Source organism: Antechinus flavipes, chromosome 1 (genome assembly GCF_016432865.1).
Source record: "Antechinus flavipes isolate AdamAnt ecotype Samford, QLD, Australia chromosome 1, AdamAnt_v2, whole genome shotgun sequence".
Lineage (NCBI taxonomy): Eukaryota > Metazoa > Chordata > Mammalia > Dasyuromorphia > Dasyuridae > Antechinus > Antechinus flavipes.
In genome coordinates, this window is record NC_067398.1 from 38519404 (window position 1) to 38543985 (window position 24582).

At 34.6% G+C, this 24582-nt stretch overlaps 1 protein-coding gene across 1 annotated transcript in view; it reads left to right on the top strand.

The window, feature by feature from the left end:
- LOC127551343 (contactin-6-like) overlaps positions 1–24582 on the top strand; it is a 201439-nt gene that overhangs the window by 3674 nt on the left and 173183 nt on the right. Inside the window, exon 2 of the mRNA XM_051981019.1 lies at positions 10177–10327. Within this exon, the coding sequence (XP_051836979.1) occupies positions 10177–10327 (151 nt within the window). The remainder of the gene's footprint in view (positions 1–10176; positions 10328–24582) is intronic.

Here is a 24582-nt window from a genome sequence, read left to right on the forward strand (position 1 = left end):
TTTAAATTCAGGTCTTCCTGACTCCAAGACCACACCACCTAATCGTCCCAAATATTCTGAGTCTAGGATTTTTTGTTCATTTTTTCCAACCTATTTATTGACTTTTAGCTATAAGTTAAAATTGGGTTCTGGTTCCTTCAAGAAGGGATGCTGTCCCAAAATGCAGGGTTTTAGCATTGATTTTTTTTTAAAGTTCTGAGTTTCTTTCAATTTTTGTGGTATGAACTAAAGTGATGCCGTTCACTGCTCTCATGGCCTATATTGTGGTCTGTAAGTTACCAAAAGCACTCTTGTGCATCCTAAAACTGTGAATAGGGCACCTACTTATCTTCCTTAAAAGTATTTTCCCCTTCTCATGACTCTGGAATTGCAACTTGGTCACCTGTTCAACTGTGGTTGAAAGCATAAGTACTCCTTTCCTTGTTGATTCTGAAACTAGGGTTGTGGATTCCCTGTAAATACTACAATCACTCTTCTCTGCTATGTAAACATGAACAGGTTCCCTGCTCCCTGCTGCCACAAGTGCTAGTGGGTTAGTGCTTCTCTTTCTCTGGGATCTGTGTATATTCAGTGCAATATTGCCCTGTCCCAAATGCTAGCAAAAGGATCCTTTTCTGATTAGTTGACCTCATTACCCTCTGTTGGATGAAAGCTCCTAAAACTGTTTTTACTTAAGCAACTGCTTACTTAAGTTGCCAACTGCTTAACTTGGCCACTGCTTAAGCCCTTACTTAAGGACTTAATTGCTGACTTATCTGGGTGAAGCATGCACTACACTGAGTTGGACCACCACCCCAAGGAAACTGACCTTTTCTTTTAACCTCCTAAGGTGTCTCAGTGTCAAAAATTGCTCCATCCCCAAATTTTTGTTGGTCTTGCTACTACAGAATTTTATTTGAGATATAATTTAACTTTTAGATTAAAAGAAGAAAATGGGAAATAAATCATGAGAAAAAAAAAACTTACCTGGAAAACATCAAAAAGAGATAATTTAAGAATTGTTGTAATACTGGAAAGACAAATTGAAGTTTAAATTTTAAAGTTCAACTTAAAACATTAAACAATAACAATAGGAAGTTGTGGGGGAAATGAAGAACAAGATGCCACTTCAAAGTTATATTTAACATTTAGAGAGGAATTTGAAGGAACTGAGGTGAATCACTGCCTTTACATTACTATCTTGGCTTCTTGCAACTTTAAAATCATAACGGATCACAATGAAAACTTTCTCACTGGCATTGTGTGTTCTCAACAAAATCTCATGAAGTAGTCTGGATATTTTGTTTTTTAATCAAAGACTTTTTTGAATGAAAGAAATGTTGAAGACAAAGTAGTTGAGGCAAAGGAAGAAAACAAGGACTGATCAATGAGAGAGATTAAAAAATAAAAAAAGAATATCAATATATAGATCCCTTTCATGATTATATTGAACTAGATCACTGTCTGAAGTCAGGAAGACCTGAATTCAAATTTTGCTGAAGAAACGTCTTACCTATGTGACCCTGTGCAAGTCAGTTAATTTTTGTTTGTCTCAATTTTCTCATCCATACAATGGGTATAATGTTAACATTTGCCTCTCTCAGTATTGTTGTGAGGACCTAATGAAATAATATTTATAAAATACTTAAAACAGTGCTTGGTACATAATAGACATTATATTAATGTAATCTATTATTACTGTTGTTATTGTCATTATATTTTAGATTCCTACTGATTGATATGCAGTGAATGGGGGGTTCTGTTCTTTCTAAAAAATGATTTTCTCAGAAGTAGATTGGAATACTTAGCACTGGAAAGTAAATCATTTAACTCACTTAATAGTTCCATCATGAAACTGAGACGGTGTTTATTTTTTTTCCCCAAAGAGTACAAATATACATGAGGGTATCTTATAGCTATAATTATTTAAGTTTTGAATCAGTTCCTACCTGAAAAAATGAGGCATTTTTCACATAGGTATAGTACAGAATACGCTCTGTTCTGAGAATATGATCACTTTAAGAGCAGGGATTGTGTTGTTTTGCATTTATATATCCCATGTCTAGCAAGGTGTCTGATACATAGTAGTTATTTAATAAACATAGCTCAAATGATAATAGGTTAACAAATTTATGGGAGTGTACAATTAATAAAAAGGTAGACCATGAAGAAAGAAATAGCATTTAATCATTTCATTCTCTTGCTTTATTCCTTAATGATATGGAAATGCTTCCTTTGAAGGTAAATGCTTCCCATGTGTTACTAGTCTTGGGGGAACTGATGTCTAATTCTCTCAATCTAGCATCCTCCAGTGTTATAGATTGAATTTTGATACAGCTTGTTTCAGCATGTTGATACTTGCTCTATATATGCAAAGATGTAATTATTAATTGGTACATATTATTTACTATGGCCAAAAAAGAGTCCTTGGAATGGAAGTAAACTGAGGATTTGTAAGCATAAAAATGTATGTATGCATGCACACATGCTCATGAACTCCCCACTCCTGACTCTAACCCTAAACCCTAAATACATAGTGTATTCTTGGGAAAAAAAATGAATCCTCAATTACATTTTTGAATTCCTTTTATGCTTCAGGCTATTTTCACCACTCATGAATCCTAAACATATCTGAGAAGATGATATGATCATAGACAGATTATATAGTAACAATAACTAGTATTTACATAATCCTGTGAGATTTCCATAGCACTTCCCAAATATTATCTTATTTTATTTTTTAATCAACCAAATTGTTGTCCAGTCATGTTTGATTTTGTTCCCCCATTTGGTGTTTTCTTGGCAAAAATACTGGAATGGTTTGCTATCTCCTTCTCCAGCTCATTTTACAGATGACAAAACTGAACTCAAATGTTTCTTTTTTTTTTTTTTTTTAAATTTTTTATTTAATAATTACATTATATTGACACTCATTTCTGTTCCGATTTTTTTTCCCCTCCCTCCCTCCACCCCCTCCCCTAGATGGCAAGCAGTCCTTTATATGTTGGATATGTTGCAGTATATCCTAGATACAATATATGTTTGCAGAACCGAACAGTTCTCTTGTTGCGTAGGGAGAATTGGATTCAGAAGGTATAAATAATCCGGGAAGAAAAACAAAAATGCAGATAGTTCACATTCGTTTCCCAGTGTTCTTTCTTTGGGTGTAGCTGCTTTTGTCCATCATTTATCAATTGAAACTCAGGTCTCTTTGTCAAAGAAATCCACTTCCATCAAAATATGTCCTCATACAATATCGTTGTCGAAGTGTATAATGATCTCCTGGTTCTGCTCATTTCACTTAGCATCAGTTCATGTAGGTCTCTCCAAGCCTCTCTGTATTCATCCTGCTGGTCATTTCTTACAGAACAATAATATTCCATAACATTCATATACCACAATTTACCCAGCCATTCTCCAATTGATGGGCATCCATTCATTTTCCAGTTTCTAGCCACTACAAACAGGGCTGCTACAAACATTTTGGCACATACAGGTCCCTTTCCCTTCTTTAGTATTTCTTTGGGATATAAGCCTAATAGAAACACTGCTGGATCAAAGGATATGCACATTTTGATAATTTTTTGGGCATAATTCCAGATTGCTCTCCAGAATGGTTGGATTCGTTCACAACTCCACCAACAATGCATTAGTGTCCCAGTTTTCCCGCATCCCCTCCAACATTCATCATTATTTTTTCCTGTCATCTTAGCCAATCTGACAGGTGTGTAGTGATATCTCAGAGTTGTCTTAATTTGCATTTCTCTGATCAATAATGATTTGGAACACTCTTTCATATGAGTGGTAATAGTTTCAATCTCATCCTCTGAAAATTGTCTGTTCATATCCTTTGACCATTTATCAATTGGAGAATGGCTTGATTTCTTATAAATTTGAGTCAGTTCTCTATATATTTTGGAAATGAGGCCTTTATCAGAACCTTTAACTGTGAAAATGTTTTCCCAGTTTGTTGCTTCCCTTCTAATCTTGTTTGCATTAGTTTTATTTGTACAAAGGCTTTTTAATTTGATGTAATCGAAATTTTCTATTCTGTGATCAGTAATGGTCTCTAGTTCATCTTTGGTCACAAATTTCTTTCTCCTCCACAAGTCTGAGAGATAAACTATTCTATGTTCCTCTAATTTATTTATAATCTCGTTCTTTATGCCTAGGTCATAGACCCATTTTGATCTTATCTTGGTATATGGTGTTAAGTGTGGGTCCATGCCTAATTTCTGCCATACTAATTTCCAATTATCCCAGCAGTTTTTATCAAATAATGAATTCTTTTCCCAGAAGTTAGGGGCTTTGGGTTTGTCAAACACTAGATTGCTATAATTGACTATTCTGTCTTGTGAGCCTAGCCTTTTCCACTGATCCACTAATCTATTTCTTAGCCAATACCAAATGGTTTTGGTGACTGCTGCTTTATAATATAATTTTAGATCAGGTACAGCTAGGCCACCTTCATTTGATTTTTTTTTCATTAGTTCCCTTGAGATTCTCGACTTTTTATTGTTCCATATGAATTTTGTTGTTATTTTTTCTAGATCAATAAAATATTTTCTTGGAAGTCTGATTGGTATAGCACTAAATAAATAGATTAGTTTAGGGAGTATTGTCATCTTTATTATGTTCGCTCGGCCAATCCAAGAGCACTTAATATTTTTCCAATTATTTAAGTCTGACTTTATTTGTGTGGAGACTTTTTTATAATTTTGCTCATATAATTCCTGACTTTCCTTTGGTAGATAGATTCCCAAATATTTTATGGTATCAACAGTTATTCTGAATGGAATTTCTCTTTGTATCTCTTGCTGTTGGGTTTTGTTGGTGATGTATAAAAATGCTGAGGATTTATGGGGATTTATTTTGTAGCCAGCTACTTTGCTAAAATTATGAATTATTTCCAATAGCTTTTTGGTAGAATCTCTGGGGTTCTCTAGGTATACCATCATATCATCTGCAAAGAGTGATAGTTTGGTTTCCTCATTGCCTACTCTAATTCCTTTTATATCTTTCTCGACTCTTATTGCCGAGGCTAGTGTTTCTAATACGATATTAAATAATAATGGTGATAGTGGGCAACCTTGCTTCACTCCAGATCTTACTGGGAAAGGTTCCAGTTTTTCCCCATTGCATATGATGCTTACTGATGGTTTTAAATATATGCTCCTGACTATTTTAAGGAAAAGTCCATTTATTCCTATGCTCTCAAGTGTTTTTATTAGGAATGGATGTTGGATTTTATCAAATGCTTTTTCTGCATCTATTGAGATGATCATGTGGTTTTTGTTTGTTTGGTTATTGATATAGTCAATTATGCTAATAGTTTTCCTAATATTGAACCAGCCCTGCATTCCTGGTATAAATCCTACTTGGTCATAGTGTATTATCCTGGTGACAATTTTCTGTAATCTTTTTGCTAATATTTTATTTAAGATTTTAGCATCAATATTCATTAGGGAGATTGGTCTATAATTTTCTTTCTCTGTTTTCAGCCTACCTGGTTTAGGTATCAGTACCATATCTGTGTCATAAAAGGAGTTTGGTAGGACTCCTTCAATCCCTATTTTTTCAAATAGTTTATATAACATTGGAGTTAATTGTTCTTTAAATGTTTGGTAGAATTCACATGTAAATCCATCTGGTCCTGGGGATTTTTTCTTAGGGAGTTGATTGATAGTTTGTTCTATTTCTTTTTCTGAGATGGGACTGTTTAGGATATTTACTTCTTCCTCTGTTAGTTTGGGCAAGCTGTATTTTTGGAGGTATTTTTCTATTTCATTTAAGTTGTCGAATTTATTGGCATAAAGTTGGGCAAAGTAACTCCTAATTATTGCTCTAATTTCCTCTTCGTTAGTGGTGAGTTCTCCCTTTTCATTTTTAAGACTAACAATTTGATTTTCCTCTTTCCTTTTTTTAATCAGATTTACTAAGGGTTTGTCTATTTTGTTGGTTTTTTCATAGAACCAACTCTTAGTTTTATTAATCAATTCAATAGTTTTTTTACTTTCAATTTTATTGATCTCACCTTTTACTTTTAGAATTTCAAGTTTAGTGTTTGACTGGGGGTTTTTAATTTGTTCCTTTTCTAGCCTTTTTAATTGCAAACCCAATTCATTGACCTTCTCTTTCTCTATTTTATACAAATAGGCCTCTAGAGATATGAAATTTCCCCTTATTACCGCTTTGGCTGCATCCCATACATTTTGGTATGATGTCTCATTATTATCGTTTTCTTGGGTGAAGTTATTAATTATGTCTATGATTTGCTGTTTTACCCAATCATTCTTTAGTATGAGATTATTTAGTTTCCAATTATTTTTTGGTCTACTTCCCCCTGCTTTTTTGTTGAATGTAATTTTCATTGCATCGTGGTCTGAAAAGGATGCATTTACTATTTCTGCCTTACTGCATTTGAGTTTGAGGTTTTTATGCCCTAATATATGGTCAATTTTTGTATAGGTTCCATGAACTGCTGAAAAGAAAGTGTATTCCTTTCTGTCTCCATTACATTTTCTCCAGAGATCTATCATATCTAGCTTTTCTAGTATTCTGTTTACCTCTTTGACTTCTTTCTTATTTATTTTCTGGTTTGATTTATCTAATTCTGAGAGTGCAAGGTTAAGATCTCCCACTATTATAGTTTTACTGTCTATTTCTTCTTGCAGCTCTCTTAGTTTCTCTTTTAAGAATTTAGATGCTACCCCACTTGGTGCATATATGTTTAATATAGATAGTGCTTCATTATCCATGCTACCCTTTAGCAAGATGTAGTGTCCTTCCTTATCTCTTTTAATTAGGTCAATTTTTGCTTTAGCTTGATCTGAGATCAGGATGGCTACCCCTGCTTTTTTGACTTCACCTGAAGCATAGTAAATTTTGCTCCAACCTTTTACCTTTAACCTGCATGTATCTCCCCGCTTCAGGTGTGTTTCCTGTAAACAACATATTGTAGGATTCTGGCTTTTAATCCATTCTGCTAACCGCTTCCTCTTTATGGGGGAGTTTACCCCGTTCACGTTTATGGTTAGAATGACCAATTCTGTATTACTTGCCATCTTGTTAACCCCGGTTTATGCTTTCCTCCCTTCTTTCCCCTTTCCCCCCCTTCCAAGTATTAAGCTTGTGAGCACCCCTTGCTTCTCACAGCCCTCCCTTTTAGTGTCCCTCCCCCCGCCTTAGAGTTCCTCCCCCTATCTTACCCCTTTCCCTCCCAGTTCCCGTATTCCCTTCCGCTTAGCTTATTCCTTCCCTTTCCACTTTTCCCTTCTCACTTTTCAATGAGATGGGAGAAGTTTCACCATAGATTGAATATGTCTTAAGATTTTTCACTTAAAGCCAATTCTGAAGGCAGTAAGATACCCACTATATTCATCCCCCTCCATTCTTTCTCTCAGATATAATAGGTTTCCTATGCCTCTTCATGTGATGTACTACCCCCACTTTACCCTTTTTCTGGTACAGTGTCCTTTCCACATCAATTTCTAGAACAAGGTATACATGTATTCTTTATACATCTATATAGTCAAAATATAGTTCCCAAGATTAATCTTTACCTTTTTAGATTTCTCTTGAGTTCTATATTTGTAGATCAAACTTTTTGTTAAGTTCTGGTTTTTTCATCAGAAATAGATGAAATTCGCTTACTTCGTTGAATGTCCATCTTCTTCCCTGGAAAAAGGTGCTCATTCTCGCTGGGTAAGTTATTTTTGGTTGCATACCAAGTTCCTTAGCCTTTCGGAATATCATATTCCAGGCCCTTCGATCTTTTAATGTGGATGCTGCCAGATCCTGGGTGATCCTTATCGTGGCTCCTTGATACTTGAATTGGGTTTTTCTAGCCGCTTGCAATATTTTTTCTTTCATCTGAGGGTTCTGGCATTTGGCCACTATATTCCTTGGTGTTTTGATTTTAGGATCCCTTTCAGTGGGTGATCGATGAATCCTTTCAATGTTTATTTTTTCCTCTGTTCCTATGACTTCTGGGCAGTTCTCTTTGATAATTTCCTGGAAGACAATGTCCAGGCTCTTTTTTTCATCATGTTTTTCTGGGAGTCCAATGATTCTCAGATTGTCTCTCCTGGATCTGTTTTCCAGGTCTGTTGTCTTCCCCAGAAGGTATTTCACATTTTTCTCCATTGTTTGATTTTTTTGGATTTGCTTGACTGATTCTTCTTGTCTCCTCGAGTCATTCAATTCCACTTGTTCAATTCTGATTTTCAGTGAAGTATTCTCTTCACTCACTTTTTTAAAATCTTTCTCTAATTGTCCAATTGAGTTCTTTTGTTCTGTGGAATTTTTTTCCATTTCGCCAATTTTGTTTTTTAGAGAGCTGTTTTCTGTTTCCAGTTCACTAATCCTATTTTTCAAGGATTTTACTTCTTTATCCACTCTCTCTTTAACTGATTTCTCCAGGCTCTTTTCCCACTTTTCTTCTAGCTCCCTTGTGAGAGCCTTTTTAATCACTTCTATGAGGTTCATCTGTGCTGAGGAACAGACGCTCTCCTCCTTTGGGGAATCACCTGGGGACTGTCTGTTTTTAGTCTCCTCAGGATTTAGAGTCTGCTCTCTATCTGTGTAGAAGCTGTCTAGGGTTAAAGTCCTCTTCAGCTTCTTGCTCATTCTGTCTATTAATCAGAGACAAACTAGCAAAGAAAAACAGAAAAAACTGGAGTCTTTCTTTGGGGGGGGGGCTGGGTGTGTTATCGAGCTTCCTCTACAGACTGCAGGGGGCAGCAGTGAGGCACTAGCAGGACTGTGCTGCGCCTGCGCTCTGAGATCCCAGAGCGTGCTGAGTCACTGAGGGGGGGGAAGGGGGGGGCGGCCAGGTCCTGAGAGACTCCAGCTGTTTGCGGTTGTGTTTCTTCAGCCCCGGTGTTTTTAGCTTCTCTGCTGGGCTGTTGACTTGCTGCAGGTTCCAAACCTGTAGCGAAGCTCTCCCCGCAGAGACGGCTACGATCACTCCCCACCCCCTCTCCAGTCTGCTCCCGTGCTCTCACTGCCGCTGCCCTCAGCCTGCGCCCGATCTAAAACCGCCCCAGCCCTCCAGTAAAGACAGACCTTTCTTGGCGGATCTCAAGGATGGCTTCTCTTGGTAACTATTTGTGGGTTTTTTTCAGTCAAGCATTGATTCAGAGGCTTGTAATGAAGTGGATAGTGAGAGAAAGCGCGGAGCTTATGCAACTGTGAGCCTCCTCTCCGCCATCTTAACCGGAAGTCCCTCAAATGTTTCTGAATCAATCCAGTGTATACCTCTCAGAAGAGGCTTACCCTAAAAACACTTGCGAATATTTTAATATCTTACCCTTCAAACAAGATGGTAAACATTTTGAAGAAAACTGACTATGCCATTTATAATTTATGTGTACATTTCTATGAAATTTTGTTCCACAGTGAAATGAGCACTGGCCTTTGGAGTCAGAAAATGAGTAGTAAATCCAAAACTTGACTCAAAAGTAGGTAGTAGTAATAACAATAACAACAACAGCAATGAAATTACCATTTATACATACTTTAAGATTTGCAATACTTTTAAACATATCCATTCAACTGACCCTCAAAGCAACTGTGTTTGGTAGGTGCTATTATATCCCTCATTCTGCAGAGAAGGAAGCTAAAGTAGCATAGAAGTTAAGCAATTTTCCCAGCATGACACAGTTTTACATGTGTAGAAAAATCCAAGCACAATTCTTTTTCACCTTAAGTCCTGTGTTCTTTTACTGCCTCCACTGAATCTCCTAGTTATCCGCTTGAAGGATGAAACTGTTTTGCTTTTTTTTTGTCTTTGGCCCTAAATCTAGTGTCTAATTCATAGTAAACATTTTACACATAAATCTCAAATTGAATTGAATTGCCATTGAAATACATTGATTCATTTCTTCTTAAATACAATTTCCAGTGCAGTTCCTTTGATGGAACAATTCAGTTGGTTTCCACAAATACATATTAAGTGATATTATATATCAGACATGGTACTATGTCCAGAAGATACAAATACACAAATTAAAGAATCTCTGCTCTTAAAAAATTATTATTGTGAGATATAACAAGTTCACAGATAAGGAAATATTGAAAAAATAGATGATATTGAGCAATATGAGATTATAACTACCCAATAAATATTTATTTAATGAATGGAAGAATAAAAGGCTTTATTTCTTAGTTTTTAATTTTTTTTTTATATATTTTTAGCCTCAGCCCCTGATTTCTCCAAAAATCCCATGCAAAAGATCTCTGTTGTTCAAGTTGGTGGAGATGTTGTCATTGGATGTAAACCAAAGGCTTCTCCCAGAGCAATGATTTCTTGGAAAAAAGGTCCAGAGATGATCAGACAAAGCAAAAGGTAACCAGTACTTTTTGTTCCTATCTCAAAATATTTTTTTAACAAGGTAATTTCTTATAGTTTCATAAAATGTAATAGGTCATTATAAATTATTCAACTATTATCCCCTTCTTCCATTTTCAACAGCATAGTCAGAAAGGGAAAAATAAAACACTTTGCATGATGATTAAAATGAAGGGCTGCTATTAATAGTAAGCCCTATGTCTATAGATTCTCTTTTTTCAAAAAGCTAGTTTATTGCAATTCTTTAGGCATATTGTCATATTTTTCAAAGTCTCTTAAGAATTTTTTCTTCAATTCAAGGGCTTTCTAAAACTGACATGCTGACAAATCAGGAAGGAGAATAGTATATATAAGAAGCATACTTGGGCATGAACACCTGGTGCTGTGATCCTTAAATGGTCACACAGGTGCTCACTCCATGATAAAATGGATTCATCAGAGGAGAAAATGAAGATAGAGCTGTGTAGAGAAAGAAAAAAAGTTTGGTTTCCATAATGACAAAGTTTGAAAATGTCTCTAAATAAATATAGCTCTATTCTCCATGAGAATTTGAAAACAGTCTACTGTTTTCCTATTTCTTTTTCCTAAAAGTCTCACATACATATGAATTCATATATATACATAGTACATATATGCATACACATATGCATAGAGATGTATATATATTTGTGTATCCATAGCTATATATCTATATCTATATACATGTACATATGTGCATGTATTAAATCTTAACCTGAAACGGACTAATTGAATTTGAATGATTAAATATATGTGAATAATTTCTGAGGAATAAACATTCATGATACAATGTTAATATAGAAGATGATTTTCCGCCTAAGTTCCCTCAGAGATCTGTACATTGTACTGTCTTATATGATATATTTAATAATGATTTGATAAAGGCATGCATTAAGTTGAAGTGGTAATAAAAGTACCAGAAGGGATAATATGAGTAAAAATATGAAATGGATTTGCATAATTGTAAAATAAATTACAAAAATAGCATAATAGAGATTTAATTCATGACATGAAACAATCATGACAGAGGCACCCTATAATCACAATTTTTAAGGTCTCAAGGGAAGAGACAAAATCTAAGGAGTAACAAGAATGTGTATTAAGATGTCGAGACTAAAATACAATCTGGGAAAACTGAGTTTTCATCAAGATTATCTCAAATATTCTAAGCAGGAGAGTCTGGGAAAATTTGAGTTCCTGTCATGGTTGACAATAGGAACTGGATGGACTGTTTTTAGCAATTCCGGAGAATAAGTTGGTTCACTCTACAAGCTGATTTAGAGTTCCCAACAACATGATCTGCAATTAAATTAACATATGACACAAAGTCAGGATTATTACATATACAATATCTAAACAGAAGTTAAGCTAGAACAATGGATTATACCTAAATAGAAGGAATTTATTAGGAATAAATGCAAAATTTTAAATGATTTCTAAAAAAAGATTCATGAAAACAGGATGTGGGAGTTTTGCCTGATGAATAGTTTAAATGAAATAATGTCTGGAATTTTTAGTGTACTGCAAGCTCAGTTTAGGTAACAGTGCTATGGTATCCCAAGAAAGTTAAAGCAATTTTATGCTGTTTAAGAGACACATAAACTATAGGATTAAGAAACTGATAATTCTCTTCTATTGTGCATGGCTTAGACCATATCTGAAATATTGTGAGAGCTCCATTTTAGAAAGCACATTGACAAGATGAAGTGTTTGGAAAAAAAAACAGGAAAAGTAAATGACTTTAAGTTTCTTCTATTTGAAGATAAATTGAATAAATTATAAATATTTAGCCTAGAGAAAAGAAGTTTTGTGGGAGGGCCATGATAGTTGTGCTGGTCTGTGTAAAGGGTTACCATATGGTTAAGCACATTGGCTAGTAAACTAAAGAAATACGATATTTAGAACTGCAAATTTGAGTTCAATACATCTCAAAGTTATTAGAAGTAAATTTCCTGCTGACAGATATTTAGCGATTAAACCCTACATAAGTAACTGCTTTGAGCTTCTGTTTCCTAATCAATCAAAATGATAATAATAGTGTTGTCACTATCTCAAAGGATTCTTTTGAGATATAGATGAAAAACTTAAATTGTAAATAAGAGGCAAAAAATACTTTGCAAATTCTAACAGACTATAAACTTATAAATTATTGTTGATTTGTTTGTCTTTTTAATTGAACCTTAGTTCTTACTATTATATTAGAGAACACATAGTGGGTTTTGGAAAAAATGTCTTCCCTCCAATATTTAAAGTGTAGTTATAATGTAGAAGAAGATATTCTTCTTGTTCAGATTGTCAGAAGAGAACAGACTCAAGAGCAGTGCCTGCAAATTGCAAAAAAAGCAATACTTTTTTAGTAATTTAGATTGTTCCAAGTTATGATGAACTGTCTGGGAAAGAAGAAGTGACACTCTCTTTATTGCAAAGCACCATCTTCATTTCAGTTCTTCTAGAGATTTTCTAAGCAACTTGTTTGGTATGTTGTCCAGTTGTAAAGTAGACAAAGGGGTCTCTGAAATTATGGACTTGATTCTGTGAACAAATAATTTAAAATACAGATTATAACTCTAGAGAGAAGAGAATCTATTTTGCTTAAGAATTAATATAACAAGTTAGCTGATTAGCTGCAAAGCATTACTCCAAAAAAATTCATTTTCACAATGCTTTTAAAGATTACAAATCTATTGTATTTATTACTGGCCTTGTAGTTTTCTAAGGTTAGTAAAGAACACCCTCCTACAATAGGAGATCATTTTGTGGAAATCTAATCTATTTTTAAACATTCAACATTCATAAGTGAAAATGCACGTATTTATTTCTGTTTCTTTTTCTCCTTCTGACTTGATCTCTTCTTACACACACACACACACACACACACACACACACACACACACACACACCTCTATAGACAACCATTGTCTTTTTAAAATTATCCATAAAGATAATATCTGATTTTGTTTTTGCTTCATGTTTCTATTCTTTGAGATTGACTAGTATATCTCCCTGGTTAATTCTCAAAACCCCACTTCGGGAATATAACTTCATCAAGAGTACATTTGATAGAAGGATGATAGAGGAAAACTTGGGGAAATTAGACAGACCTATATCACTGAAGCCACAAATAAGTCAACCAAGTCTATGAATAGGAGAAGTCTTGCTGTTCTAATCATTTTTCACCTTTCCAATATTGATAATCCTACCAGATGTATCTTCATATAAAAAATGGTTCCAAACTCTAGTGAAATCAGATTACCAAAAAGATTAATCTTGTTGAACTTCATTTTACAAATGAAGGAAATTGAGTCCCATAAAATTTAAGTAACTTGTACAAGGAAAACCATGTCATATATCATGGATCTGAAATTTGACTTTTAGAATTAAATCCTTTCCAGTGCATAGTGTTCATTCTCAAATACAATAAAATTCTGAAAGAAGCAATCATACAATATATCATTATATTGACAGTTTCTGAAAGATAGCAGAGAACTCATCAGAATATTAGAATACCTGAGAAACTCTTTCTGTTCCAGGGACCTTTTGTTGTGTTAATACTTATTATACAAGAAAATGCTTTTCCATCTTTCATGAATAGGACCCACTCAGGCAGAATGTTCTGGGATTATTATTATTATTATTATTATTATTATTATTATTATTATTCATGACCCTTGATCATGTTAACAAATGTCTTAAATTGGTTGATCCACTTCTTTTAATTACCAAGAATTACCTAAAAATTTGAAGGATATTGGAATTCATTTTCCAGCTCTTGGATATGGACATATGATAAGATCCTTTGAATTACTTAAAGTTTACTCATTTTTGTCTACTTTGATATTCATTTTATGATTCTGTGGGTGGCAAGTATTTATGGTGAACCATTTTGAAAAATTGTATTATTCTCAAACTATATAATAATGCTTACATGAAATGTGAAAGATTGATTCATAAGGGGTAGGAAGAGAGATTTTCTTCAGGTAAAAGTCTGGCAGGGAAGGAGAATACAGCCATCTTTGTTATATTTCCTAGCTGAAAAAAAAAAATGGGTCTGGTTCCCTTATACTTAAATGAAGTTCTTATATCTAAAGATAAAAAAGCATAGGTCTCTAAATTACCTAGGAAATTATCTTGGTTCTTCAATTCAGTCTGTATGTGTTAATAGAGATAGGAATTTATTAAATTGAAAAAACATTTCTCAATGGAAAAAGTGCTAGTATTAGAAGAGATCTAGCTTCAAATATGGCTCTAATAATTATAAATAATGTAGCCATGGGCAATTCATGTAATTTTTCTGGACCTCAGATTCCCTTTTTAAACTGACAAATTAGGAATTTATCTCAAAAGGTTATTATGAAGATTAAATAAGCAATAAAGTGGATAATTTATTCAATTTTGAAAAATCTGGGTTTTAATACCATCATGGGTACTTAAATAATCCCAGGAAAATCACATAAACATTATGGGCCTCAATATTTTAATATGCAAAATGAGTTAATATGTATGTATCTGATATGACTGCTATGAGAATCAAAGTGATACCATTTGGGAAATGCTTTACAAACTGTATATATTGGATATTATTATCATAGTATTATGATCATAGCATATATGAAGTCCTTGAGTAACATTAAATATGACATATAAATGTCAGATGCTTGCATTTACATAGTACTACACCTCTCTGTGTGTGTGAGTGTGTGTGTGTGTGTGTGTGTGTATGTATGTGTGTCTGCCACTTTCTCTGTCTCCTGTCTTTTTGTGGTTCTCTCTCTGTCTCTCTCTTTCTCTATCTCTTTTTGTGTCTCTCTGTGTCTCTCTCTGTCTTTCTGTCTCTTTCTGTTTCTCTGTCTCTCTTCTCTACAAAATCTATATGACAAACTATTCCCATCAAAATACTCAAAATGGGATATATATTTATTATCAAAGGCATGTTTTAGCTATAGTTCTATTTATTGACTATTATGCTTTCTCTTTACAAAAATCAATCAAAATTATACCCTTACCTCTGAACTATGAAACATTTACTAAATGAGAAATAAAAATGTTTCTTACTAAATAAATAAAAAACAATCAAGACATAAGAATTCACCCAAAAGACTAGATTTTTTTTTCCCTTGTTGTGGTGAGCTTTTTCTTCTAGCCCAGTTAGCTTAGAGGCCTATCTCTCTGCTTGGTTCCAAGAGCTCTCTCCAAATGTCTTTAAATCCAAAGGTCTGGTCCTTCAGCCTCTGCCTCTGCTTTCTTCAGCCTCCAGCCAGCTCCAGTCTTCATGTCATTCCAGTGAAATCTCGACTTGTAGCGTCTTCCTCTCCAGCCCTCTCTGACTGGCCCATTGGCCTATTTATGCTCCTTCCAGAGAGAGGGATTATGGGTAGTTCTACTTAGTACCTTGTTTCAGGTTCTGCCCAAAACATCTTCTTGTAAGATTAGATCAACTCTAATTAGTTAGCAGTTAGTAAGGATTCCAACATCTCCCCCTTTCTTTTGTTTTAAAACATAGGGGGTTTCTGAGGGGGTACACATAAATCCATCAATATGGGCCAGAACTTTGTAACAGATATACATGGTATACATAAATCCATCAATATGGGAGGCATTATACATAAGCACATAGCAATATAACACAGGCTAGTAGTAATGTAACAACATGAATCAACCTAAAAATTTACACATGTCCATAAGTCCTAGAAACAGTCCAATAGGATTCCATTGTCATGTGCCAGGAATCCAATAGTTCCTGTAAGCCCTGAAGTACTGCAAAAGTCTCATCAACAATTTTTCATCTCAGGGAACCCAATGATTCTTGCTGGTTTTTCAAGAAGTAAAACAGTTTCATCTTGTGTTAGGAAATCCAATGATTCCTGAAGCTTTTAAAAGTCTTTTTAACAGTTTCATAGTCAGCCATCTGATTCTTTCTCCATCTGTGGAAATATAAGCAGATCCTCTTCCCCAAGCAGTTAATCTAATTCCCTTCTATTTACCAAATTTGGGATTTCTCCTCATCATCTGGTAATTACATTGGAGTTGTTTGCATTGGATATTGTCTTGTTGTCTTAAAAGGCCTGTATTCTTCCCAACTGTAATCCTGATTGCTTTTCTGTTGGTTGATGACATCAGAGTTCTGAATTTCTAAAGTCTCTCTGGGTGTAACCTCAGCTGCTATCATGCCCCACCTGTCCTTTGATTGATACTTTAGAGCTTGGCCCTGCCTCTCATTCCTCTGTGTCAATATACATTTAGAGGCCCAGTGAAAGCCTCGGTTACATTTTGGACATGGGGTTTTGGGTTTTCTCTCACCCTGTCTTCTCACTCTATCTCCATATCTACAATGAGCTCTCAAATGTCCAATTTTTCCGCACTGAAAACATCGACGAGTTTCTCTAGAATTCCTCTGCCAAGAAGGACCTTGTCTTTCCATGTTCATCATAGTCTGGGCATAATAAGCATTTGTGGCACAGCGTCTTATGATTTCTTCTAAAGGAGCATCTTTGTCTAGCCCCCATATAATTCTTTTGCAAACCTCATTGGCATTTTCCTTAGCCAAATGTTTAGTCATTATTTCTGTTGCTGCATTGTCTCCAATGGTTCTTATTACAGCTGTTTGTAAACGTCCCACAAAATCTGCAAAAGGTTCATTGGGACCTTGCTCTATTTTTGTGAAAGCATTATGTCCATTCACATAGTGGACTTCCAGGTCCTATTTTTGATGGAAATTCAAAGGCAGATAGCCTTTTAACTATGTTGGCCAGTACGCCTTTATTTCAGGAGGCCCAGGAATCCCATTCTAAATACCATCAGGCTGCTCGAGCTTTGCGTTTACAGTTTGGGATTACAAAAGAAGAAGCTAGGAGCATAGTGAAAAGCTGTACAGCTTGCCTTCCCTTCCACGCTCCTACACTGCCTCCAGGGAAGAACCCTCGTGGTTTGAGACCCAATGAAATCTGGCAAATGGATGTGACTCATTATAAATCTTTTGGTCGTCTGTCTTTTATCCACGTTGTGGTAGACACCTTTTCAGGATTCACTTTTGCCATACCAGCAGCAAAAGAGACAGCCCGAGTGGTCACTGAATTCCTCATTCAAGCATTCGCAATTATGGGTGTGCCACAAGAAATAAAAACAGATAATGGACCGGCATATAACTCCAAACATTTTGAACACTTTTGTGCACAATATAAGATTCTACACACTACTGGCATACCCTTCAATCCTCAAGGTCAAGCAATAGTAGAAAGAAGAAACAGAGACATTAAGACACTCCTCCAAAAACAAAAGAAAGGAGGAGCCACGGGTAACCCTAGAGAACTTCTAAATTTAGTTCTCTATACCATTAATTTTTTAATCTTTGATAAAGATGCACTGGCTCCAGCAGACAGGTTTTATAACCCACCAGAAGAGCAGTGTCCAGTGCGAGCAGCTCCACTATCTTTAGATAATCGCCAGGTGATGTGGAGAGACCCAGAAAGTGGTGAATGGAAGGGACCAGATAGACTAACTGCTTGGGGGAGAGGATTTGCTTGCATCTCTACAGGTGGAGAAGGAATCAGATGGGTGCCTACGAGCCGCATTCGCCTTGTCCATCGCAGAAAGATGGAGCAGACCCTTGAAACAAAGGAGAAGACCCAAGAAATATCGGGTGGTTCTGTTGCTGATTGTGCTCATAAGAATTATTAGATTCCTGGCACATGAACTAATGGACAATGGAATCCTATTGGACTGTTTCTAGGACTTATGGACATGTGTAAATTTTCAGATTGATTCTTGTTATTTGTTACATTACTACAGCCTGTGTTATATTGCTATGTGCTCATGTAAATTATGTATAATGCCTCCCATATTGATGGATTTATGTATACCATGTATATCTGTTACAAAGTTCTGGCCCATATTGATGGATTTATGTGTACCCCCTCAGAAACCCCCTATGTTTTAAAACAAAAGAAAGGGGGAGATGTTGGAATCCTTACTAACTGCTAAGTAATTAGAGTTGATCTAATCTTACAAGAAGTTGTTTTGGCCAGAACCTGAAACAAGGTACTAAGTAGAACTAATCAAGACAAGGCTTGTGTTCCCACCTTTACTCAAAGTCCACACCTTAAAGCTCTTTGGGCCAGAGAGCACTATGGGAGAAAACCCATAATCCCATTCTCTCAGAAGGTTCAGATATAAGGCGAGACAGCCATTCCAGAATACATTTTTTCCTCTTGGCTGGCTGATCGCGCTAGACTCGAGAGAAACGACTCTGCTGCAGAGAACACTTTTGACGGACTTCAGTGGAGCTACGCCAGAAGCCCTCTCTCCGTGGCAAATTGGTGGCTGGGCCCCCCAGAAGGAGATAAGAGAGATCTTCCATCTCTGTTGGAGGCAGAAGAAGGCAGAGGCAGAGGCTGAAGGACAGAACCTTTGGATTTGGAGACATCCGAAGGGCTCTAAGCCTCTAAACCGGCTGTCCTCTGAGAACAAACTCCAACATTTGAACTCTAACACCTTGTGACCAATCTATAAAGATTTTGTTTAGCAAGTTGGAATTGTAATGGTGATTAACTTAAATAAATCTAACAGTGTGTCAAGTAAATAGGAAAACTCATGTGTTTGAAGAAACTCACATCTTTTACTGTAGGTTTTGATATGTTTGCTATTGTTTAGTAAAAGTTACATGACAGATCACTACTTGGTGGTAGCAGTTATATCCATTTTTAATCATCTACTAAATGAATATAGTTTTCTGATGGCATGAAGCCTTTGAAGTAATTTTAAAGTTCTTTTAGCTACCAATAACAATAAATTGGAATGCAGATTTTTGTATCTTTATATAGACAAAAAGTCACAAAACTCAGTGTAAAAAATACTACTTAATATTTAGATTTGCAAACTATTCAGGTAAGTTCCCTCTAGAATTTAAAATATTTTTACTTCTAAGTTACAAAGGGGAAAAAAGGACAATATAAACAAATTTCTGAGAAATTTTTCCTTGGGGAAAATAATGATATTGTCTGTGTTTAGTCAGCTCTTTTAATTGAATTGACTAATGATCTGTCCAATCATATCTCAGAATCAAAATATTCCCATAGTCATATCAATTCCCTCAATTCACCGCAGAGCCAGTCTCTCTCTAGTCAGCTAATCTCAGCAGTGCTTAGCTGCTTTCAGCATCTTAGACTTTTTGGCTTCTGTTACTACATCACAATTTCTCTTCATCAATTTCTTCTTTTCATAAGTTTTGTCTTCTCTAAGTAATTTCTCTCATTTAATCTTTTAAGTCTTGTCAGCTAACTTTGGTTCCTTCAAATCATGGTCTAGTCATATCTAGTAACCCACTCTTAAGTTGCAGGAAACAAACATAAACCTAGTTGTTTCTTTCTGATATATTTAATATTTACACGTGCATGTATACCTACCATATGTTTCATAATGACCAGTTATTTGATTCAGAGATTTCCAGCAAAATCCTGAAATAAGTCATATTCAATTAATGTGAGAAACAATGTATTTTGGCTATTTTTAACAAGAGTTAGCGCTGTTTCTTCTAAGGAACATACTTTCAGTCCCATTTTCTTAGAATGTTATGCCTCTTCTCAAAAACTTTCTTTGAGTGGCTATTTTCTTCTCAGATTATCTCAAATTTGTTTACATTCCTCTTAAAGCTGTTTTCTCTGTTTCTTACACAAAATATATATTTTTTCTTCTTTTAATAAATTGTTTAAATAAAAACAGGAATGTTGGATAATACAATTATAGCTATAGATTTGAAATTGTCCTTATAAATCATTTACTCTAACCTCATCATTTTTAATTGAAGAAACTGAGAATCAAAAATATTAAATGTCTTTATAAGGTCATATATAGAAGCTATAAGAACTAAAATTTTAACTCATCTTTTTATTCCAAATTTAATAATCTTTAGTGAGTAAAGAATAATGGCTATTAGCACCTTGGATTTGAAAACAGGATGACCTAAGTTCAATTTCTGGATAATTATGATTGTTATTGAATTAATGCTATGTTATTATAATCAAACTATTAGAAAATATTAGGCTGCCGCATATTAATGTACTATGATACAACATTGTTATTTAAATAGAACATACCCACTGTATCTCTTCAGTAAAATTTTCTGTTAGCTTTCTCTTCTCTCTCTGCTCACTATGTCTACTCACTCCTTAAATATGTAGATAGCTTCTTCTATATATTGTAGACTTCTAGGTTAGGAAAGTGAAAGGGCATTCATTTATATTCTGTTATAGTCAAACTTTAGAGTCCCTTTATTTGAAAAGGAAGATTTAATCAATAAAACCAGGACCATTGCACAGGGTATCATGTTTGGTAATATAAGCTCCCTCGATGGGTTTTTATTCCCCTTCTGTAGCCTTCTAACAACCCTTATGTTGAGTCTGAATAAAAGGGTAAAAGGACTGATTATTGCTATCATTGTTGTTTAAGTTTATTTATTTATTTACTTTATTCTGAGATCTCTTAAGAGTTTGAATCCACAATGGATATTGAGTTGGTAGCAAGTGAATAGGATAATGTATTATTGTGTGATGACCTATGAAAAATTCAAAAGGAAGTTTAGGATTACTGTTGCTAACAGGGGCTATATAGTAACAATGAAAAGAGAACTGGCCCTCGTGTGTAGGCCAAGCATATAAGTCAAAGACAGAGCTGGCTTTGAGTCCCTCTTAGTCAAGTCTTCAGTTAATTTATCTTCAAAATGAGGAAGATAATATGTACTTAGGTAACATGGCTTCTGTGAGGATAAAAATTAACAATATATGTGAAAAGCATTTTAAAACTTTTTTGAATTACATATTTAGATCTAAAAGAAGCATCAGTTCACATTTTTTAGACCTTTAATGTTATATTTGAGGTAAATAAACCCTAATAGGTTAAATAACTTATCCAAGGGTATATTGATATTACATGGTAGGAATGGGTTTGAATTCAGTTCTCTGACTTGATTTGTTTCTATGGAATGTTTTACTCTTCAATAAAGATAAAGATAGAAATAGATATATAGGTGTATAAACATACATACATGCATACACATATATACTTGTGTGTACATGTACAATACATATATTATGTACATATATAATAATTATAATTTTATCAACCGAAATATTTTTCAAACAATATTCTTTGTAGATCATTGTATACAAATTGCTTTGAGGCCTAGTTTGCCATTTCTATCCCCACATCTAGTTCTGGCCCTTTTCATTCATCACTAAATATTGTAATAGCATAATAACTGTTCTTTTTATCATGTGATTCACTCTCCCATACTGATCTATCCCTCACAAAAGAACCAAAATTATTTTCCTATTGTTACTCAATTACCTACTATGTGGCTGGCAATGTGCTAAATCCTGAGAATTTAGAGAAAGATAAAACACACTCCCCTAAACTCAATGAATTTGTAAGCTAATGGGAGAAAAAAATATAATGGAGTTCTTTGATAGAACAAATGTAAAAGTAAACTATTAATGAAAAGTAAAATGTTTGCTATTCTTGTGGAACACTGGTAATATGCAATCTGGGGACCAGTCAAATTGGTTGACTTTCAGAATCAGATAAGTGTTGCTGAAAACATAATTAGAAATATTGTGGAATTGTATCAGAGAAAGATAACCATTTCACTATGGAGAAGGAAAAAGACTTAAAATCCATAATAACATTGAAATAGTTCAAGAAAAATATTAACTGCTATCATTTAAAAATAAAATAATATGGGGTGGAGCCAATATGGCAGCATCTTTTTCTGAGCTCTACCCATGTCCCTCAAACTAAAAGCAAATCCATCTCTGAACTAGTTTGGAGTGACACAACCCATGAATATTGGGAGTGTAACACATTTTCAGCAGAAGACAATTTCTTTTTTTTTTTTTTTTTTTTTGCTCATAAAAGACTTTATTTTAAAAAAAAAAAGTTTTTTATTGACAGAACATATACCTGGGTAATTTTTTACAACATTATCCCTTGCACTCACTTCTGTTCCAACTTTTCCCTTCTCTCCCTCCATCTCCTCCCCTAGATGGCAAGTAGTCTTATACATGTTAAATATGTTACAATATATCCTAGATAGAATATATGTACGCAGAACCAAACAGTTCTCTTGTTGCACAGGGAGAATTGGAGTCAGAAGGTAAAAATAAGCTGGGAAGAAAAACAAAAATGCAAACAGTTTACACTCATTTCCCAGTGTTCCTTCTCTGGGTGTAGCTGATTCTGTCCATCATTGATCAATTGGAATTGTTAGATCTTCTCTTTGTTGAAGATATCCACTTCCATCAGAATATATCCTCATACAGCATCGTTGTTGAAGTATATAATGATCTCCTGGTTCTACTCATTTCACTTAGCATCAGTTCATGTAAGTCTTTCCAAGCCTTTCCATTTTCATCTTTCCTTTTTTAATCAGATTTACTAAGGGTTTGTCTATTTTGTTGGTTTTTTTATGCAACCAACTCAGTTTATTAATTAATTCAATAGTTTTTTTGTTTGTTTGTTTGTTTGGTTTTTTTTACTTTCAATTTTATTGATCTCTCCTTTTAGTTTTGGAATTTCAAGTTTAGTGTTTGGGGATTTTTAATTTGTTCCTTTTCCAGCATTTTTAGTTGCAAGCCCAATTCATTAACCTTCTCTTTCTCTATTTCATTCAAGTAGGCCTCTAGAGATATGAAATTTCCCCTTATTATCACTTTGGCTGCATCCCACACATTTTGGTATAATGTCTCATTATTTTAATTTTCTTGGGTGAGGTTATTAATTATGTCTATGATTTGCTATTTCAGCCAATCACTCTTTAGTATGAGATTATTTAATTTCCAATTATTTTTGGTCTATTTTCCTCTAGCATTTTATTGAATGTAATTTTCATTGCATTGTGGTCTGAAAAGGATGCATTTACTATTTCTACCTTACTGCATTTGAGTTTGGGGTTTTTATGTCCTAATAGATGGTCAATTTTTATATAGGTTCCATGAACTGCTGAGAAGAAAGTGTATTCCTTTCTGTCTCCATTTAGTTTTCTCCAAAGATCTATCATATCTAACTTTTCTAGCATTCTATTTAACTCTTTGACTTCTTTCTTATTTATTTTGTTGTTTGATTTTTCTAATTCTGAGAGTGCAAGGTTGAGATCTCCCACTATTATAATTTTGCTGTCTATTTCTTCTTGTAGCTCTCTTAATTGCTCTTTTAAGAATTTAAATGCTACACCACTTGATGCATATATGTTTAATATTGATATTGCTTCATTACCTATGCTACCCTTTAGCAAGATATAGTGCTCTTCTTTATTTCTTTTTAATTAGATCAATTTTGCTTTGCTTTTGCTTGATCTGAGATCTGGATGGCTACCCCTGGTTTTTTGACTTCACCTGAAGCATAGTAGATTCTGAGCCAACCTTTTACCTTTACTGTGTATATATCTTCCTGCTTCAGGTATGTTTCTTGTAAACAACATATTGTAGGATTGTGGCTTTTAATCCATTCTGCTAACCACTTCCTCTTTATGGGGGAGTTTACCCCATTCACATTTATGGTTAAAATTACGAATCTGTATTACTTGCCATCTTGTTAAGCCCTGCTTATGCTCTTCTCCTTTCCTTTCCCTTTATCCCTCTTACCAGTATTAAACTTGTGAGCACCACTTGCTTCTCACAGCCCTCCCTTTTTAGTATCTCTCCCCCCACCTTAGGTTTTCTCCTCCTGTTTTACCCCTTTTCCTCAAAATTTCTCTACTCCCTTCTGCTTAGTTTATTCCTTCCCTTTTCCCTTTTCCCTTCCCACTTTTCAATGAGGTGGGAGAAGTTTCACCATCAATCGAATATGTCTAATATTTTTCTCTTTAAGCCAATTCTGATGGCAATAAGATACACACTAGGTTCATTCCCCCTCCATTCTTTCTCTCAGATATAATAGGTTTCCTTTGGCTCTTCATGAGATGTAGTACCCCCACTTTACCCTTTTTTCTGATACAATGTCCTTTCCACCTCTAGTTTCTAGAACAAGGTATACATGTATTCTTTATACATCTTTATAGCAGAAATATAGTTCACAAGATTCCATTTTACCTTTTTAGGTTTCTCTTGAGTTCTATATTTGTAGATCAAACTTTTTATTTAATTCTGGATTTTTCATCAAAAATAGATGATATTCACTTATTTCATTGAATGTCCATCTTCTTCCCTGGAAAAAAAAGATGCTCATTTTGTCTGGGTAAGTTATTTTTG